Here is a 14,420-nt window from a genome sequence, read left to right as displayed (position 1 = left end):
GGAGAAAAAATCCCAACTATTGCCTATGCTCTCAAAAAATCCAGACCAAACCGTCTGTCGCTGTTACAGACGATTCATTTTCTCCTACCTGAATCAGCAAATTCGTGCTGCAAAATCGGGGCCTCAAAAATCGTGTTGGAAAGAAATGAAAGCTTCAGAAGAAGCGTGAGGAGTGACGAGCACCATATAACCCCACACCCCCAAATCTGGCGCCACAAAGCTCACCAATAGCGTTTTCACAATTGAATTTTTGCCACTCTTCTAGTCTTCTCCCTCGTATTTTTTATTTTCTCTTGTTCAGGGTGCTCGAAGAAGCCTGAAAACCGTCCGTTCGTTCTCTCGTGTTCGTCTCCGCAGCGGAAAGCCGAAGATGACGACCTCTCTCTGCTACGTCGGCGCCGTTTCCAAGGCGCCGTCTCTTCACGGCGGGAACAGAGCTCTGTTTCCTTCCTTCACCAGTCAACATTCTTCACTCCGCTCTCGCCCTCGGTTAGCGCTCTTCTTTCTAGTTTTTGCATATCGTGTGCAGTTGTGCTAGTTTTTTGTTCCAAGGCGATGAAATTTTGAGCTGGAAGTGAGTTCAATTAGCGTTCTCTGTGTATGTATTTTGTTATAGCATTTTGGAGTTCATTGTATTCGTCTCTTCTTTCTAGTTTTTGCATATCGTGTGCAGTTGTGCTAGTTCTTTGTTCCTAGGCGATGAAATTTTGAGCTGGAAGTGAGTTCAATTAGCGGTTCTCTGTGTATGTATTTTGTTATAGCATTTTGGAGTTCCTTGAATTCGTTTGCTTGCTTTTATGAATTTGAGGCTGTGAAGTACAGAAACCGGTGTCTTTTTGCATATCGTTTGCAGTTGTGCTAGTTCTTTGTTCCAAGGCGATGAAATTTTGAGCTGGAAGTGAGTTCAATTAGCGGTTCTATGTGTATGTAATTTAGTATAGCATTTTGGAGTTCCTTGAATTCGTTTGCTTGCTTATGAATTTGAGGCTGTGAAGTATGGAAACCGGTGTGTTTTTGCATATTGTTTGCAGTTGTGCTATTTCTTTGTTCCTAGGCTATGAAATTTTGAGCTGGAAGTGAGTTCAGTTAGCGGTTCTCTATGTATGTATTTTATTATAGCATTTTGGAGTTTCTTGTATTTGTTTCCTTGCTTATGAATTTGAGGCTGTGAAGTACAGAAACCGGTGTGTTTTAGGGATTTGTTTTGCCTAAAGAGCGTAGGGTGTTTGTTTGATTGAGTCTGCTTTCTGTGATATGATGTTTCAAGGAGAGCACTGTAGGGTGTTTGTTTGATTGAGTCTGCTTTCTGTGATATGATGTAGGGTGTTTGTTTGATTGAGTCTGCTTTCTGTGATATGATGTTTCAAGGAGGTTTGATTGAGTCTGCTTTCTGTGATATGATGTTTCAAGGAGTGCGGGGTGTTTGTTTGATTGAGTCTGCTTTCTGTGATATGATGTTTCAAGGAGAGCACTGTAGGGTGTTTGTTTGATTGAGTCTGCTTTCTGTGATATGATGTAGGGTGTTTGTTTGATTGAGTCTGCTTTCTGTGATATGATGTTTCAAGGAGAGCACTGTAGGGTGTTTGTTTGATTGAGTCTGCTTTCTGTGATATGATGTTTCAAGGAGAGCACTCAAGGACTAGAAAAGGGGAGCGTTGAACTTCAATAGTCTTGTTAAGTTTGTAGTATGCTGAACGGGAAATTTATGGAGAACTATAGGAGAATGAGCAGAAAAGGGGTGGAATTCATTCAGTTGTAATAGGTAGAAGAAACTGTGGGTGCAAAGCAAAGGGTTTAGACCTATATTGTCAAATGCTCAGCATTTTCTTATCTATAGATATTGCTAGATACCGACTGCACTAAGACAGGTCACTTCAACAGCCTCTAATTCTTTGATTTATGACTAAGCCTGCAGCACCTACCTGAAAGTGCCTTGTAACCTTAGGCGATAAATGACTGCGAGAGGTAACCCAACCTAGTTTGCCCATATCTGATCAACTCAAATCAAGAAGGCTAATAGACGACTCTCGGGGAGTCGAACTTGGCTCTAATTATGATCCCAAGCATCCTAGAAAAGAAGCCAAAGCTGCAACAGTCAATTGGTTGGTAACATTACCAACTAAATGGCAATATAGTAAATAAAGTCAAAAGCCATTTTAAATGAGCAATAAAATGGCAACCACTTCCATTGTATTTGATACTAAGATGCACCATCTAAGTACTGCATTGTGCATCCTCAAACTGAACTTGGAGAACTTAGGGAAAATAATACACAGCATAGCTTTATAACAGTGATCTTATTGGAACTATTGATTTACATTTTAATCATTCATATCAATTCTGGAAGTTCTGCCTCTTTCTACAGTGATTTCACCACTGGTGAGTGTCCTGTACTGTATGTAAACCTAAAATTAATTGTAGTTATGACCTTTCTTTGGTACTATCCAGCTGTTGCAAGGTTGGTGTCAGATGCAATTATTCTGGAGCTGGTATAACAGAAAATTCAAACACAGGGACAATTGATGTTGTGGCTGATGTAAAGAGTGAGCGAGTATTACTCTGGGACTCACCCAAATTTTCTTCTTTTCAATTTAAATAACACTGGGATAATGTCATTCTATTTGTTCTTAGCAGATTGTGGTGTTGGGAGGCAGTGGTTTTGTTGGCTCTGCAATATGCAAAGCTGCAGTGTCCAAGGGTGTCGAGGTTATAAGTCTGAGCAGGTCTTTGAAATCTCTCTCTGGGCGTCAATGGTGATTTCAATGATTAGAATGGCCTTTATAATTCTGCTGCTAGCGACTGTTGATTGTGAAAGTTTTATGTAGTTGCATTTATACTTTTTCTATTTTTCTCTAGTAATTTGAATTACCAAACTTTATAACTTTTACAGATCAGGCCGCCCCTCATACTCGGAATCATGGGTAGATCAAGTCACTTGGGTTTCAGGCAGGTTCATGTCTTCCTTGTGCTTCCAACAGGCTACTTATAAATGAAACTGCAAATTAATACTTTGAAGAATACAATATAAAATTGGTTTCTTGTGTATTCATTTGTCACCCTAGAAACTTTGGCTATCATTGGAATACAACAGGGAGAATTATCCAATATATATTATGTGTTTGTAGTTATCTATGCCTTTCTACTCAATCTCGCCCTGCTGAGTGCTGGATCTCATCATAAGCATTCCAAAATAGTAATAGCTTCTTGCTTGCACTTCTAGTATAAATGTTAAGTAAAAAAATTTCTGTTTCCCCTTACACCCGCAAATCATTCTCCTTTCTTTTGGTTTCTGGTTCACTAGGAAGATCCATCTTCAATCCAAAAAAGAAAAATAAGAAAATATAGTGAAATTTTCAGTTATAGCAATGTTTAGCAAGAGTTTCTCACTGCAATTTACTGAATACAAATTGAAGTGGTGATACTTGTGTTCTGCAGGTGATGTTTTCTACGTAAACTGGGATGACGTGCTTGTAGGGGCTACAGCAGTTGTTTCAACACTTGGGGGTTTTGGAAGCGAGGAGCAGATGAAAAGAATTAATGGTGAGGCAAATGTAGTTGCCGTGAATGCTGCTAAAGAGTATGGTAAGGAGCTTCTTATTATCTAAATGCTGCTATCATGCAGTATTCTTATAAATTCTGCGTCTTCAACATAATAAAAGAAATCTTCACATCAGTGTCCTTAAAATACAACCTATCCTTTAAGAGTTGTTAGCTTAATATAGCCATTTAGTCAGTGCTGTCTTTCAGTAAGTATGGGATGCAAACATTCTGCTAGAGATCTTCACATCAGTATCCTTTAGTTGGATTTATATTTTAGGTTTGAGAACTCTGGGATTTTCATGGTTTGCCTAATGAATCGCCACCATTTAATTTCCTTTGCAGGGATTCCAAAGTTCATCTTGATCTCAGTCCACGATTACAATCTCCCATCCTTTCTATTATCATCAGGTTACTTCACAGGAAAGAGGAAAGCAGAATCAGAGGTCCTCTCCAAATATCCAAACTCGGGTACTCTTTTATCAGTTCCTTTACAAATATATTTACTAGTTCAAGGAACATTTCTGGTAACTAAAATATAAGCGAAACCAAATCCTTTATGCAATTGCTGATTGAGCATCTCCACCAACTAAAAACTAATTCAGACAAACAGTATGACCTTTGAGTCTGTGAATTTAATACATTAAGCCCTACAAACAGCATCCACTTTAAAAAGGTAATGTTGCATTCCTGTAATCCTGTAATCTCACATTACCCTTTAGTAATACCAAGGGTAATCTCACATTCTGTGAACTAAATGCGTTATATTTTCTCCCGCGTCTCCCCCTCCCTTCAATCCAGAAAAAAAAGCGTTATATTTGAATTATGGTGTTTGACTGTGTTAAGTTCGATTGGCAGGTGTTGTCTTAAGACCAGGCTTTATATATGGGAAGAGGAAGGTTGATGGCTTTGAGATTCCTCTGGATTTAATAGGGCAGCCAATTGAGAGAATACTAAGTGCTGTAGAGAACTTCACTAAACCTCTGAGCTCACTTCCTGCCTCCGATTTGTTTCTCGCTCCCCCGGTTAGTGTTGATGATGTTGCCTATGCAGCGATAAACGCCGTCACTGACGACGACTGCTTTGGAGTTTTCACTATTGACCAAATCAAGGAAGCTGCAGCAGCAGCTAGGGTGTGAATTCATCTTCTAATCTGCAATAGTTCTATGCATAACTTGCCATATATATGCTGAATGTGTTATGGGTTTCATAGTGATATTCCTGTGTCCTCCAGTGTTCCTAGTACTGAATATTTTTATTTTTTACTTCACTTATCAAAGGTTGATGTCAATCAATATGAAAATTACTCGTATTAAGTCCATGAAATGTTTTCTAATGTCAAATCTGTATTGATGTCATGGACAGATGATAATGAATTATTATCTCTTGAATTCAAGAGGATAATCATGACAGCAATGTAAGTGGAAAATTGCACACTTAGTCCTAATTTATAGATAAGTTTAAATTTAGCTTTTAATTGTTTTTTTTTTTTTCTAAAACCAAATATTTATAAGACTAGAACATTCACAATACAAGTTGGTGGAGGAGGATCAATCGACTCTTTGTAACCAGACAAAAAACGGCTACTCTAACAAGTTAATGGGCAACACAATTTGTTGAGTATTTAACATGCTGGAAAGAAACTCTCTGATAGTAATAGTCTTGATATCTGATAGTAATGGTCTTTCCTTGTATCTCATGTTTACATTTGTGAAATTACATGAAATAATTTGAACTAAATTCTCCCCTACTTCTTAATATATCACCGAAAGGTATAATTATTGAGTGATTTTACATGTACTCTCAATTCCTATTCTCATTTTCTACTTTCAATGATTTATTTTGATTACTCAATTTAATAGGGAGCCATGATGTTTATCCATTATTTTTTTCTTCTTGCAATCAAATTTGAGCACAAGTGGGAGTAAAAGTTGAGAGTAAATTTTTGGGAATATATTAAGTATTTTTCATAATATTTTAAGTAATTTTGCATGTACTCTTATTTTATAGTTTATACTACTCTAGGTAATGTGACATGCTTTGATTGCTTAATATAATACATAGTATAATATAATATGAGGGTCATGATTTTTAGTCATTTTTTTTCCTTCTGGTAAAATTTGAACACAATTGAATAAAAGTTTAGAGTATGTTTTTGGAGTCCAAATACTATTTTTGAATTATTTTTGTAATTAATTAAGAATTAAATTTATTATTTATAATAATTACAGATTAAAATTATATTTAACTTAAATTATAAGGACTTGAAATATAAATGTTTTTTTAAAGGAAATAATGAATCGTAGACTTCTTAAATTCTTATTGATGGGTGTGGGGACTCAAAAAGAGATAAGAACAATTTAGCCCACACACGAATGACACGATGGGACGAAAAAACAAAGATAAAAATGTGACAAACGGGACCCACTTTGAAGTTTCCTTTTTATTTATTTATTTATTCTTTCTAGGGGTGGGTAGAAAATTACAAATAAGAAAAATACATTGACTCAAGACGCTCGGAGTCCAGCCCGACCCGCAGAAGACTAACCGGCTATTTATTTATTTATTTTTATTTTTTCCGGAATTTCATAATGCCGTCTTTACCCTCTCCAACTTAGCTCAAACGCCTGTAGGTATCACGCCGAATTTTGATTACTTTTAAATTAATATTTACTTGGCATGCACGGAAGCAATTTCCTTCTAATTCTAGTATTCTTATCATCACAATTTTCTAATCTTTTACTTTAATGAGCTTTGGTCCAAAAATCAATCAGTATTGATTATTCAATAATATTATAATAGTAATATCATCTTTAGTGAGTAGTAAGTTAGTAACGGATGATTTTGTATGGATCAAGTTTACTATGGGCATGAAAGTATAAAATGAGATGTAGGAAAGTAGTATTATTGTTTGGAGCGTTAGGCCTAAAATGGCATGTACAAAATTTGACATATTGGTCTAAAATAATGATTTAACTAATAAATAATACCAAGTAAATCTCAAATAGTGAACAAGATATAATACTATAGTCGTGAGAATTGAGCCCTGATGTTGTTGTTGGAAGTTAGGATCAGTAGTCATTGGACCAGGGGATTTAGTAAACCAAAGGATTCCTTTAAAGGGAAGGCAATGATGCCTTATCGACTAGTCTTGACAAGTATACAATATCGATTAGTCTTCATTCTTGGCTAAACATGTGTCACCCCCACTACTTTAATTTGCTTCCAGCGCACTTCACATGCATAAGTGGAGTTTCATGCCCTTTAATATACAAGAGTTGGTGTAACTAAGTGTACTGACCGTGTGTTATTAAGTGGGAAGTTGAGGGTTCAAACTCTTTTTGTTTCACATACTTAGCTTATTATATTTCTTCATTTTGATCATCATGCTTCCTTTCTCCTTAGCAATAAAAGTAGACCCTCCTTAAGTCAAAACTTTCTCAATAAAATGACCCCCGAAGTCCCATAAACCATCAGTTAATAGCTTTGATATGTTCATCAATGACGGTTTACAACCTTAAATTGTATAGCTATGAGTGAAAACTTGTTTTTTGCCCATATCTAGATTGTCATTACTTGATTGGAGTGAAGATTAAGTTGTCTTTGTCTCAAATGGGGGGATATGAAGGCTTTGTTACTATGATCATTATTCTTAAATTATTAACACATTTTAATTAAAAATTATTTAAACTCAAACTAGTATAAAAGGTAAGAACAAATAATGAAATAATAAGCATGTTGGTCTCAATTTATTGTTTTTGTTTTTTTTTTATATTGATAAAAGAAGTAAGTAACTCTATTACAATGCTAAAATAACATGTATTGGTTTTCAAAAATAAACTTTCTCCCACACCTTACAATCTAGGATTTATACAATCAAAGAAATTAATATGATATCCACTTATCCCGACACGCTAAAAATACATTTCCTATTCGTGCATGCATAACTCCAACATCGTTGGTTCGGCCAATTATGCTTCAGTCGATTCTCATTACCCATGCCCCGCACAGTCTCCGCACAGTTATCAACGTTAGGAAAACATATCACATGACTACATGGTTTCACTTGGTCTTAGCGTTAGGCAAGGTGCACGAGGTCATGCTTGCATGCATGTGCTCATATTCTGACATTATACTGGCGCACATACAGTCTAGTATTACCTGTGATGTCAATGCGTCTATGCAATCAAACTTGCATGCATATGCTTATATTATAACATTTTACATACACGTTTACACTCTAGTGTTACGTGTAATGTCTTTATGTCTGAATACGCTTAATGCTCTCGCTCCACTACAACCACTCGACCATGAACCTTTATCACCTTATACTCACTTAACACCAATTTGTTACTTAGACTTTTAACAAATTCAATATCACATCACAAACTATTTCCACTTTAATCACAAGACGGACAAAAAGGCATGTGAATTGAATAGTCGTTGCGGCTCATCCGAGGGCGAATCAGTCAATTCAATGTTTTGTCTTTCTGCACAAGAAATGAAGTAAGTATGAGAAATCAGGGAAAATGAAAGTATCTGTCCCGCTAAGGTTTCTTCGGGCGGAGGCTTAGGGTTTGTCACCGACGTTGACGGAAAAAGCAGCCGGAGCAGGAGGAAAACTAATTCGTCGGCTCTTCAATCTCTGCAACTCTGGTAGATCCATGGTCCACAGCATCACCTTAGCCCCAAGGATCAAGGTTTGTTTCAAAGCGTGCTTTACTTTTTGCTGTTAGAATTTCTGTTTTATTTTTATCGAAAGTGTTAGATTTGGAATTTCCTAATTAGAAATGAAATGATCGAAACAATTCTTATTATAAGAGGCTACAACCTTCATTTTTAATTTTAATTTTTTTTTAAAAATAAATTTTTGTGGTTCTGATTTATATTTATACACCTTCAAATATTTGTGTGATGTTCACAGCAATTACCGTTGTGATTATGTATATCAACTTTCTTTATGCATGATGTATGCCTTGGCAACTGCAGTGGCTATTGTCTCTTTTTGTACCACATCAAATTCACAAACTGCTTATTTTGACTTAGTGATGTACATTAATTCTGTTGATTTTGATGGATCTGTGATTTTCCAGGATTTAACAATGGAACGGTCCCTCTGAGACAGAACCGTGACTGAACTGTATACAGTTGCCTTCGAAATCTTGGATTTAAAGTTGTTGACAGGGATTCATCCTCTAGGAAGAAATGGAAACAAAATTCGGAAGGGTATTGGATAACAGCAGGCAAATTGTTGTCAATTTAAAAAGAAAACTTGAGACTCAAACTGAGACATATAATAATGGAACTATCCACTCATTACTACAAACATCTTGCCCTGATAATTCTACCACAGAAAACTTTAGCAAGCGAAGAAAATTGGATGGAGTCAAAAGCAAGTCTAGCTGTGGTGGGTTTCACCTCAGGAAATCTCCAGTGCAACACTATCTGAATTTTAGAAGAAGTGGACCTCCAATCCGCTTGATGTATTATAAAAAGGGTAAATGGACTGACTTTCCTCAGAACATTCTTGCAGTGGTTAAGCAAAATTTGCAGATGGAGAAGTCTCTAATAGAGGTATGCTTTAATGGCAACATTTGTGTGCTTGACTTTGTCTCAATGGTGCTGGTGGACTTGAAAATGGGTTTCCAGCAATCAATTGCATGGATTGATGAAGCTGGGAATTGCTTTTTCCCAGAAATTTTTTCTGATTGTGATGAAGTGGACGAATGCTATGACACTGATTATGTGAATGATTGTGTTGGTGTAGATTTGAACACCCAAGGCTCCAATCATATTAACTTGCAAATTGATATTGAAATTAATGGATCAAATATCCCTGAGACAGAGGAATCAAGTGGGGAGTCCAATGCTATCGTCGAACTAGTTAAAGTTGATTTGAAACCAGAAGCAGGAGGTTCTGATATGGAAAATGGTGATTACTATAATGGCTTTTCAACTGCAAAAGGCAATGAAAGTTCAGCTGAAAATGTACACGGAGAGGGGAGAACACTGATGCCTTACTCAGCCTTGGGTAATCTGGACTCTGATTCAGTGAGGAAAATATTTCTTAAATGCATTAAGCCATCTGTTCATGCAAATATAATTGATGTATATCGTGAATCAAGCACTTTCATGGAAGCTAGATTGGAACTTTTTCAGAAGCAAGCTGAGATTATAAAAAAGCTGCGTGGATTTGCCAATGTCCAATTTGCGTGGCTTCCTTCTACTAAAAGTGCACTTTCTAGTATAATGAATTATGGCCTCTTTAGTTGTGATCCAACCAAAATGAATTTTCAGTATGGATTTGGAGTTCATCTATTCCCTATTAATCATACTGAAATCAGGTAAACGTCGTGGCATAACCATATTCTACTTTTGTAGTCCATTGTGGCATAACCATGTTCTATTTTTGTTTTAAATGTATTGTCACAAATATATACTCACACGCACACAAATTCATATTAGAGAAATTATTTGAGGTACTTCCTTTGTGTAGATGTTATACACCAATGAAGCACCATAACGCGCCACCTCACAAAAAGTAAAAGTCAAATTTGACCAGGTCCTTTTTTGCAAATTATAATAAATTCTAAAGTATAAGAAACATAATTTGATATAATTTTAAAAAAGGACTTGGTCACGTGGTGCTCCATTGGTGTGCAACACCTATACAATGAATATGGTGTTTACTTACTAAAATGTATGTAAATCATTTTCCTAAAGTCTCAATTTTACACGTATACGTGTGTGTCAAAACCTAAGTAAAATATCTCTAGCATTATAAACTCTACTTTTTACGGTGTTTACTTACTAAAATGTGCGTAAATCATTTCCCCAGAAATCTCAATTTGACACCTTTATGTGTGGATCAAAACCTAAGTAAATTTTTTAGGATCTTATTCACTAATTCCAAAAATATCCCTAGCATTATAAACTCACATCAACCCTAATTTCTTTCTTATTTTACTCCATAGTAGCAGCCTTGCTGGCCGAATTTCCAATTGCCATCAGGCCATCATACCTCTTGTTCATGGGATTCACCACCCCATATTTGCCTGAAATTTTGGGGTTGATCTGATGCTAATTTCTTGGAGAAGAATTGTGAAGAAAATTCAATTTGTTTTGTGTTTGTTCATCTTCTAATGTTGCTGCTGCTAAGTTTGCTCTGAGTTTGGTTTGGTTGCATTCAACCCTGGAAACTACTCAAAAGTGAAATGGTTATCTGAAGTGCACAAAGTTCCCTATCAGAGAATGATGACATCTCCGGAAAAGAGGGACTGCATGGGGTAACAGTGGTTTTGCCTACTAACTGTTTGAAAACTTGCTTAGCAGAATTAAAAGTGAAATATAACCTTTGGATCATGGTTATTCTAGGGTTTGAGAACTAAAATATAATATATTTGATTGCAAGTTGAATAAATGTTTGTGGTGTTCATCTTTGATTGTAACTGTATTATAGTCATTAGAAAGTTATTAAATTTCTTTTGCATCAATTTTTTTCTCATAACTAAATGTCATAACCTTATGCCAATAATACCAACATACTTACAATATAGTGGGAAAGATTCTCTCCCCATATTTTCTTAAACCCTTTTTTCTTTAAATGTGAAGTGAATGAGATGTGATTGTTCTGGTATCATATGTGTGGAATATTACAATTCTATCATTTTCATCCATTTTTTTAAATTTGTTTCTGTTATGTTTTATGTATTAAGCTACTGTGTCTTTTTTTTTTTTTTTTCCTAGTGCAAACTTTTGTGATGTTGACGAAAATGGTGTACGACATATGATTTTGTGCCGAGTTATTATGGGAAATATGGAGCCAGTTTACCTTGGATCTAAGCAGTTCCATCCCAGTAATGAGGCCTTTGATAATGGTGTAGATGATCCTCAAAATCCGAAGCATTACATAATATGGAGTATGAATATGAATACTCATGTTTATCCGGAATATGTTGTTAGTTTCAAGCTTTCTTCTGAAGTTGAAGGTGATAATGTAACTCTCTTCATGATTTTTCCATATGCGATTCTGTCTCGCTTTCTCTTATCACATACAAAAGCATACACATAATTTTGATCTTGACTTGTTAAAAGTAGTATGCAAGCATCATTTTGTGTTTCTGTAGTATTTTTGAACCAAGTACATGCACTTGCCCAACCAACTTATCTCTACATTTCCAGAATTCAGATGGTTCAGATGATGGATTGCTCAACTTTCTTAATGGTTCTATTAGTAGCAGAGCCCATATATGAGCTTTTATTTTACTGTATGCTTAATAGTTAATATTTGGAGATAAAATGCATCATTTTCAATATGAATCTATCATTTAGGGTGTTACGTTATTGTGGTTCTTAACAGATAAGGCATCTTAATTATCTTTTAGCCTTTTGTGGTTGGGGTTTGATTTAAATGTATTTTATTCTGAACAAGGACACTTACTATCATTTGGATTTACTTTATTTTCATCACAGGAGCAGTGGTTCAAAGTGAGAGCTTGAATGATGTTTCAGGGGTTAGTACTGTTCAGGGGTCATCATATCAGGTAGGTTCATACTCCTCTCTATCTGGCTTGGAGAGTGCTCCATCTATGTAGTGATTCTCTTTTTTACTTAATATTCCTATTTTACTTTTATTGGGTTTGATCTATACTCCCGATGGTAATCATGGTACTGTCATAACAAGTATTATATGGCTGAACTAGGATACTAATATTTAAAAAGTATTTTGATATTTGCAATTTATGAAGCTATATTCAGGTATTTGTTTTCCTTCAAATCTGATTTATTGGATGAAATATGAATGTTGAGCATAGATTTGTGCTTGTGCATGTTGGTGAGGCACAATGAGGTTGACAGAAGTTGAAATTATTTAATTTTCACTGGTGGAGTGGTGGTTTTTTCATTTTGTATGTATTTTCTTTTGGTGCTGCATTTGCTGTAGGATTTTTATTTCTTACTTTTAAGTGGAACTTAACAAGTATTCAGGCTTTTATAATTGGGAAACATACCATTGTTAAAGTTCATTTTGGTTACTTTGCTTTATTCACTCCAGTTATTACTACAGTCACATAGTAACTTTACAACTTTGGTTAATAGTAGGCACTCTTGTTATGATTTTAACTTCCCTGATCTGTTTACTTGTTGGTTCTATACTTAACCATCCTGATGTATTAGCTTGATGTTTCATTGTTACATTTCAAAATTTCTACAATTGTCACCAAGTTTTGAAGTTCATCTTAGATAACAGTACCTGATATATTTTTAGGCATATAACAACCATCAAGTTTTACTCCAAAAGCCTCAAGGGAATGTTCCTAGGATCCCAAAGTCCCCCTGGATGTCATTCCCCGTGTTGTTTGCTGCTATATCAGAGAAAGTTGCTCCAGAGAAGATGAAAATTGTTAATAGCAGTTATGAGTTATTCAAGGTTTGTGCACACAAATATATTGGACTTATATTTGGTCCTTAACCTATCTCTCATGGAGTTCAACTGAAAGTATTGTTTTTTTTAATAAATAAATTAAATTCTCGCTTTCATGATATATTATCAGAGTAAAAAGATTAGCCGTGATGAATTGGTGAAAAGGCTGAGGTTGTCTGTTGGGGATACCTTATTGAGGTCCACTATAATGAGTCTTCAGTCCAAGGTGAGATTTGAATCTTATTGCTATCAAAAACTGATTTCTATGTGCAATATGAATTTTTCTTGTCTTTATATATATATATATATATATATATATATATATATATAGGTCCCTAATAAGGTGATAACCATGTCCCAAGTGAAAACCAGCGGACAAATCCAAACCACTAATCTATTAGATCTAATGGTTCAAAATAAACAGGACTTTGTAATATTTATGAAAAAGACCCCGTGCAGTAATCAGTGGTTAACATGGTCTTTGGAACAATTTAAATCAAGAATCAATATGACAACTGATTGCTAAAATGAAAGGGTATTCTCTGCAACTAAATGACTATAATGGCATAAATTGAACTTTTTCCTAAATCAAGGAAGACTTGTGGTAGGTCATCCTGAGATTTATGTACTTAAGATAATAAATTGCTCTGCAATAAACCCCCTGACAAATTACTCAGCTGGAAGTGCACTGGGGCTGTTTGCACACCACAATATTCTAATGCTCATCTTCTTCCCAGTGATCATTTGAAACTTGGCTCTTTTAGGATTCTTTTTGGTTGATTCCCAGAATCACGGAATATTCAGTGTTGTGAGTATTTTTATCTTACTTGCTGCATCTTTCCTTACTTTATGACAGATAACACCAAAACCTGTTGAATTGGTCACACCAAAACTAGAGCCCTGAAGTTTTTGGCCTCTAAACTGAGGTGGCACCTTTTTTGTTCAGGTTGTCAAGAAAGGGTGGCTTTATTATGTGTATAAGTAGAGTATGATCTTGAAAATACCCAATGGTTTACCTTGGATTGCTGTTATATGTTGAAACTAACTGGAGCTTTGCTTTAAGTTTCCATTTGGCATGTTATGCTTATTTCTTTCCGTCAAGATTGTTGATAATAATATTGAACCTGTTTCAGACTTTTATCTTCCTGTCTCCTTTGTCTTTTGGTCAGGGAAGCCAATGGTGTATAATTAGTTCTTAAGTTATTACAAATGTAATACCTGTTGATTTATTGAAACAAAAAATGCAACTAAAAGAAAATTGCCATGCACTACAGTGGGAAATATTAGTGCTACTGTCCAATGCATTTTTGGAAGTTAATTATCACAATGGAATTAGGCTTATCAGAGTTATGGAATTGCGTCTTGCATGAAGAGAATGGCCAGTAGAAGCTTGTCGACAAATTATGACGAAAGCCAAAGAGATGTGAGTTAGGTAATTTGCAACTTAATTTCAAGTATGAAA

At 35.4% G+C, this 14,420-nt stretch overlaps 2 protein-coding genes across 3 annotated transcripts; both read left to right on the top strand.

Moving 5' to 3' along the window:
* Positions 1 to 15: 15 nt before the first annotated feature.
* LOC116027502 (uncharacterized protein At1g32220, chloroplastic) lies at positions 16 to 4,977 on the top strand. Of its 2 annotated transcripts, none has more exons than XM_031269197.1 (7): positions 16 to 489; positions 2,449 to 2,551; positions 2,632 to 2,723; positions 2,891 to 2,946; positions 3,436 to 3,582; positions 3,883 to 4,008; positions 4,396 to 4,977. In XM_031269197.1, exons 1-7 carry the CDS (start codon positions 371 to 373, stop codon positions 4,674 to 4,676), a joined length of 924 nt encoding a protein of 307 aa, XP_031125057.1. In that variant the 5' UTR covers positions 16 to 370; the 3' UTR covers positions 4,677 to 4,977. The 2 variants fall into 2 exon arrangements, with proteins under 2 accessions (XP_031125057.1, XP_031125058.1); XM_031269198.1 differs by having other exon boundaries at positions 19 to 489; positions 2,635 to 2,723.
* A 3,069-nt stretch (positions 4,978 to 8,046) lies between these two features.
* Positions 8,047 to 14,098, top strand: LOC116028091 (probable inactive poly [ADP-ribose] polymerase SRO1). Its single transcript, XM_031269887.1, has 7 exons — positions 8,047 to 8,237; positions 8,631 to 9,881; positions 11,284 to 11,525; positions 12,010 to 12,080; positions 12,803 to 12,964; positions 13,089 to 13,184; positions 13,815 to 14,098. Exons 2-7 carry the CDS (start codon positions 8,743 to 8,745, stop codon positions 13,860 to 13,862), a joined length of 1,758 nt encoding a protein of 585 aa, XP_031125747.1. The 5' UTR covers positions 8,047 to 8,237; positions 8,631 to 8,742; the 3' UTR covers positions 13,863 to 14,098.
* The last annotated feature ends 322 nt before the right edge of the window (positions 14,099 to 14,420 follow it).

Source organism: Ipomoea triloba, chromosome 8, assembly GCF_003576645.1.
Source record: "Ipomoea triloba cultivar NCNSP0323 chromosome 8, ASM357664v1".
In the NCBI taxonomy this organism is placed as follows: Eukaryota; Viridiplantae; Streptophyta; class Magnoliopsida; order Solanales; family Convolvulaceae; genus Ipomoea; species Ipomoea triloba.
This window is presented reverse-complemented; position numbering and strand designations above follow the sequence as displayed.

What these genes read in the sequence shown, in the direction of transcription:
- LOC116027502 (XM_031269197.1), top strand. Translation starts at nt 371, where the DNA reads ATGACGACCTCTCTCTGCTACGTCGGCGCCGTTTCCAAGGCGCCGTCT. An exon ending in CTGATGTAAAGAGTGAGCGA is followed by an intron (nt 2,552 to 2,631) that starts GTATTACTCTGG and finishes ATTTGTTCTTAG; the next exon opens with CAGATTGTGGTGTTGGGAGG. An exon ending in TCAAGTCACTTGGGTTTCAG is followed by an intron (nt 2,947 to 3,435) that starts GCAGGTTCATGT and finishes TGTGTTCTGCAG; the next exon opens with GTGATGTTTTCTACGTAAAC.
- LOC116028091 (XM_031269887.1), top strand. Translation starts at nt 8,743, where the DNA reads ATGGAAACAAAATTCGGAAGGGTATTGGATAACAGCAGGCAAATTGTT. An exon ending in GCTTTCTTCTGAAGTTGAAG is followed by an intron (nt 11,526 to 12,009) that starts GTGATAATGTAA and finishes TTTTCATCACAG; the next exon opens with GAGCAGTGGTTCAAAGTGAG. An exon ending in TTCAGGGGTCATCATATCAG is followed by an intron (nt 12,081 to 12,802) that starts GTAGGTTCATAC and finishes ATATATTTTTAG; the next exon opens with GCATATAACAACCATCAAGT.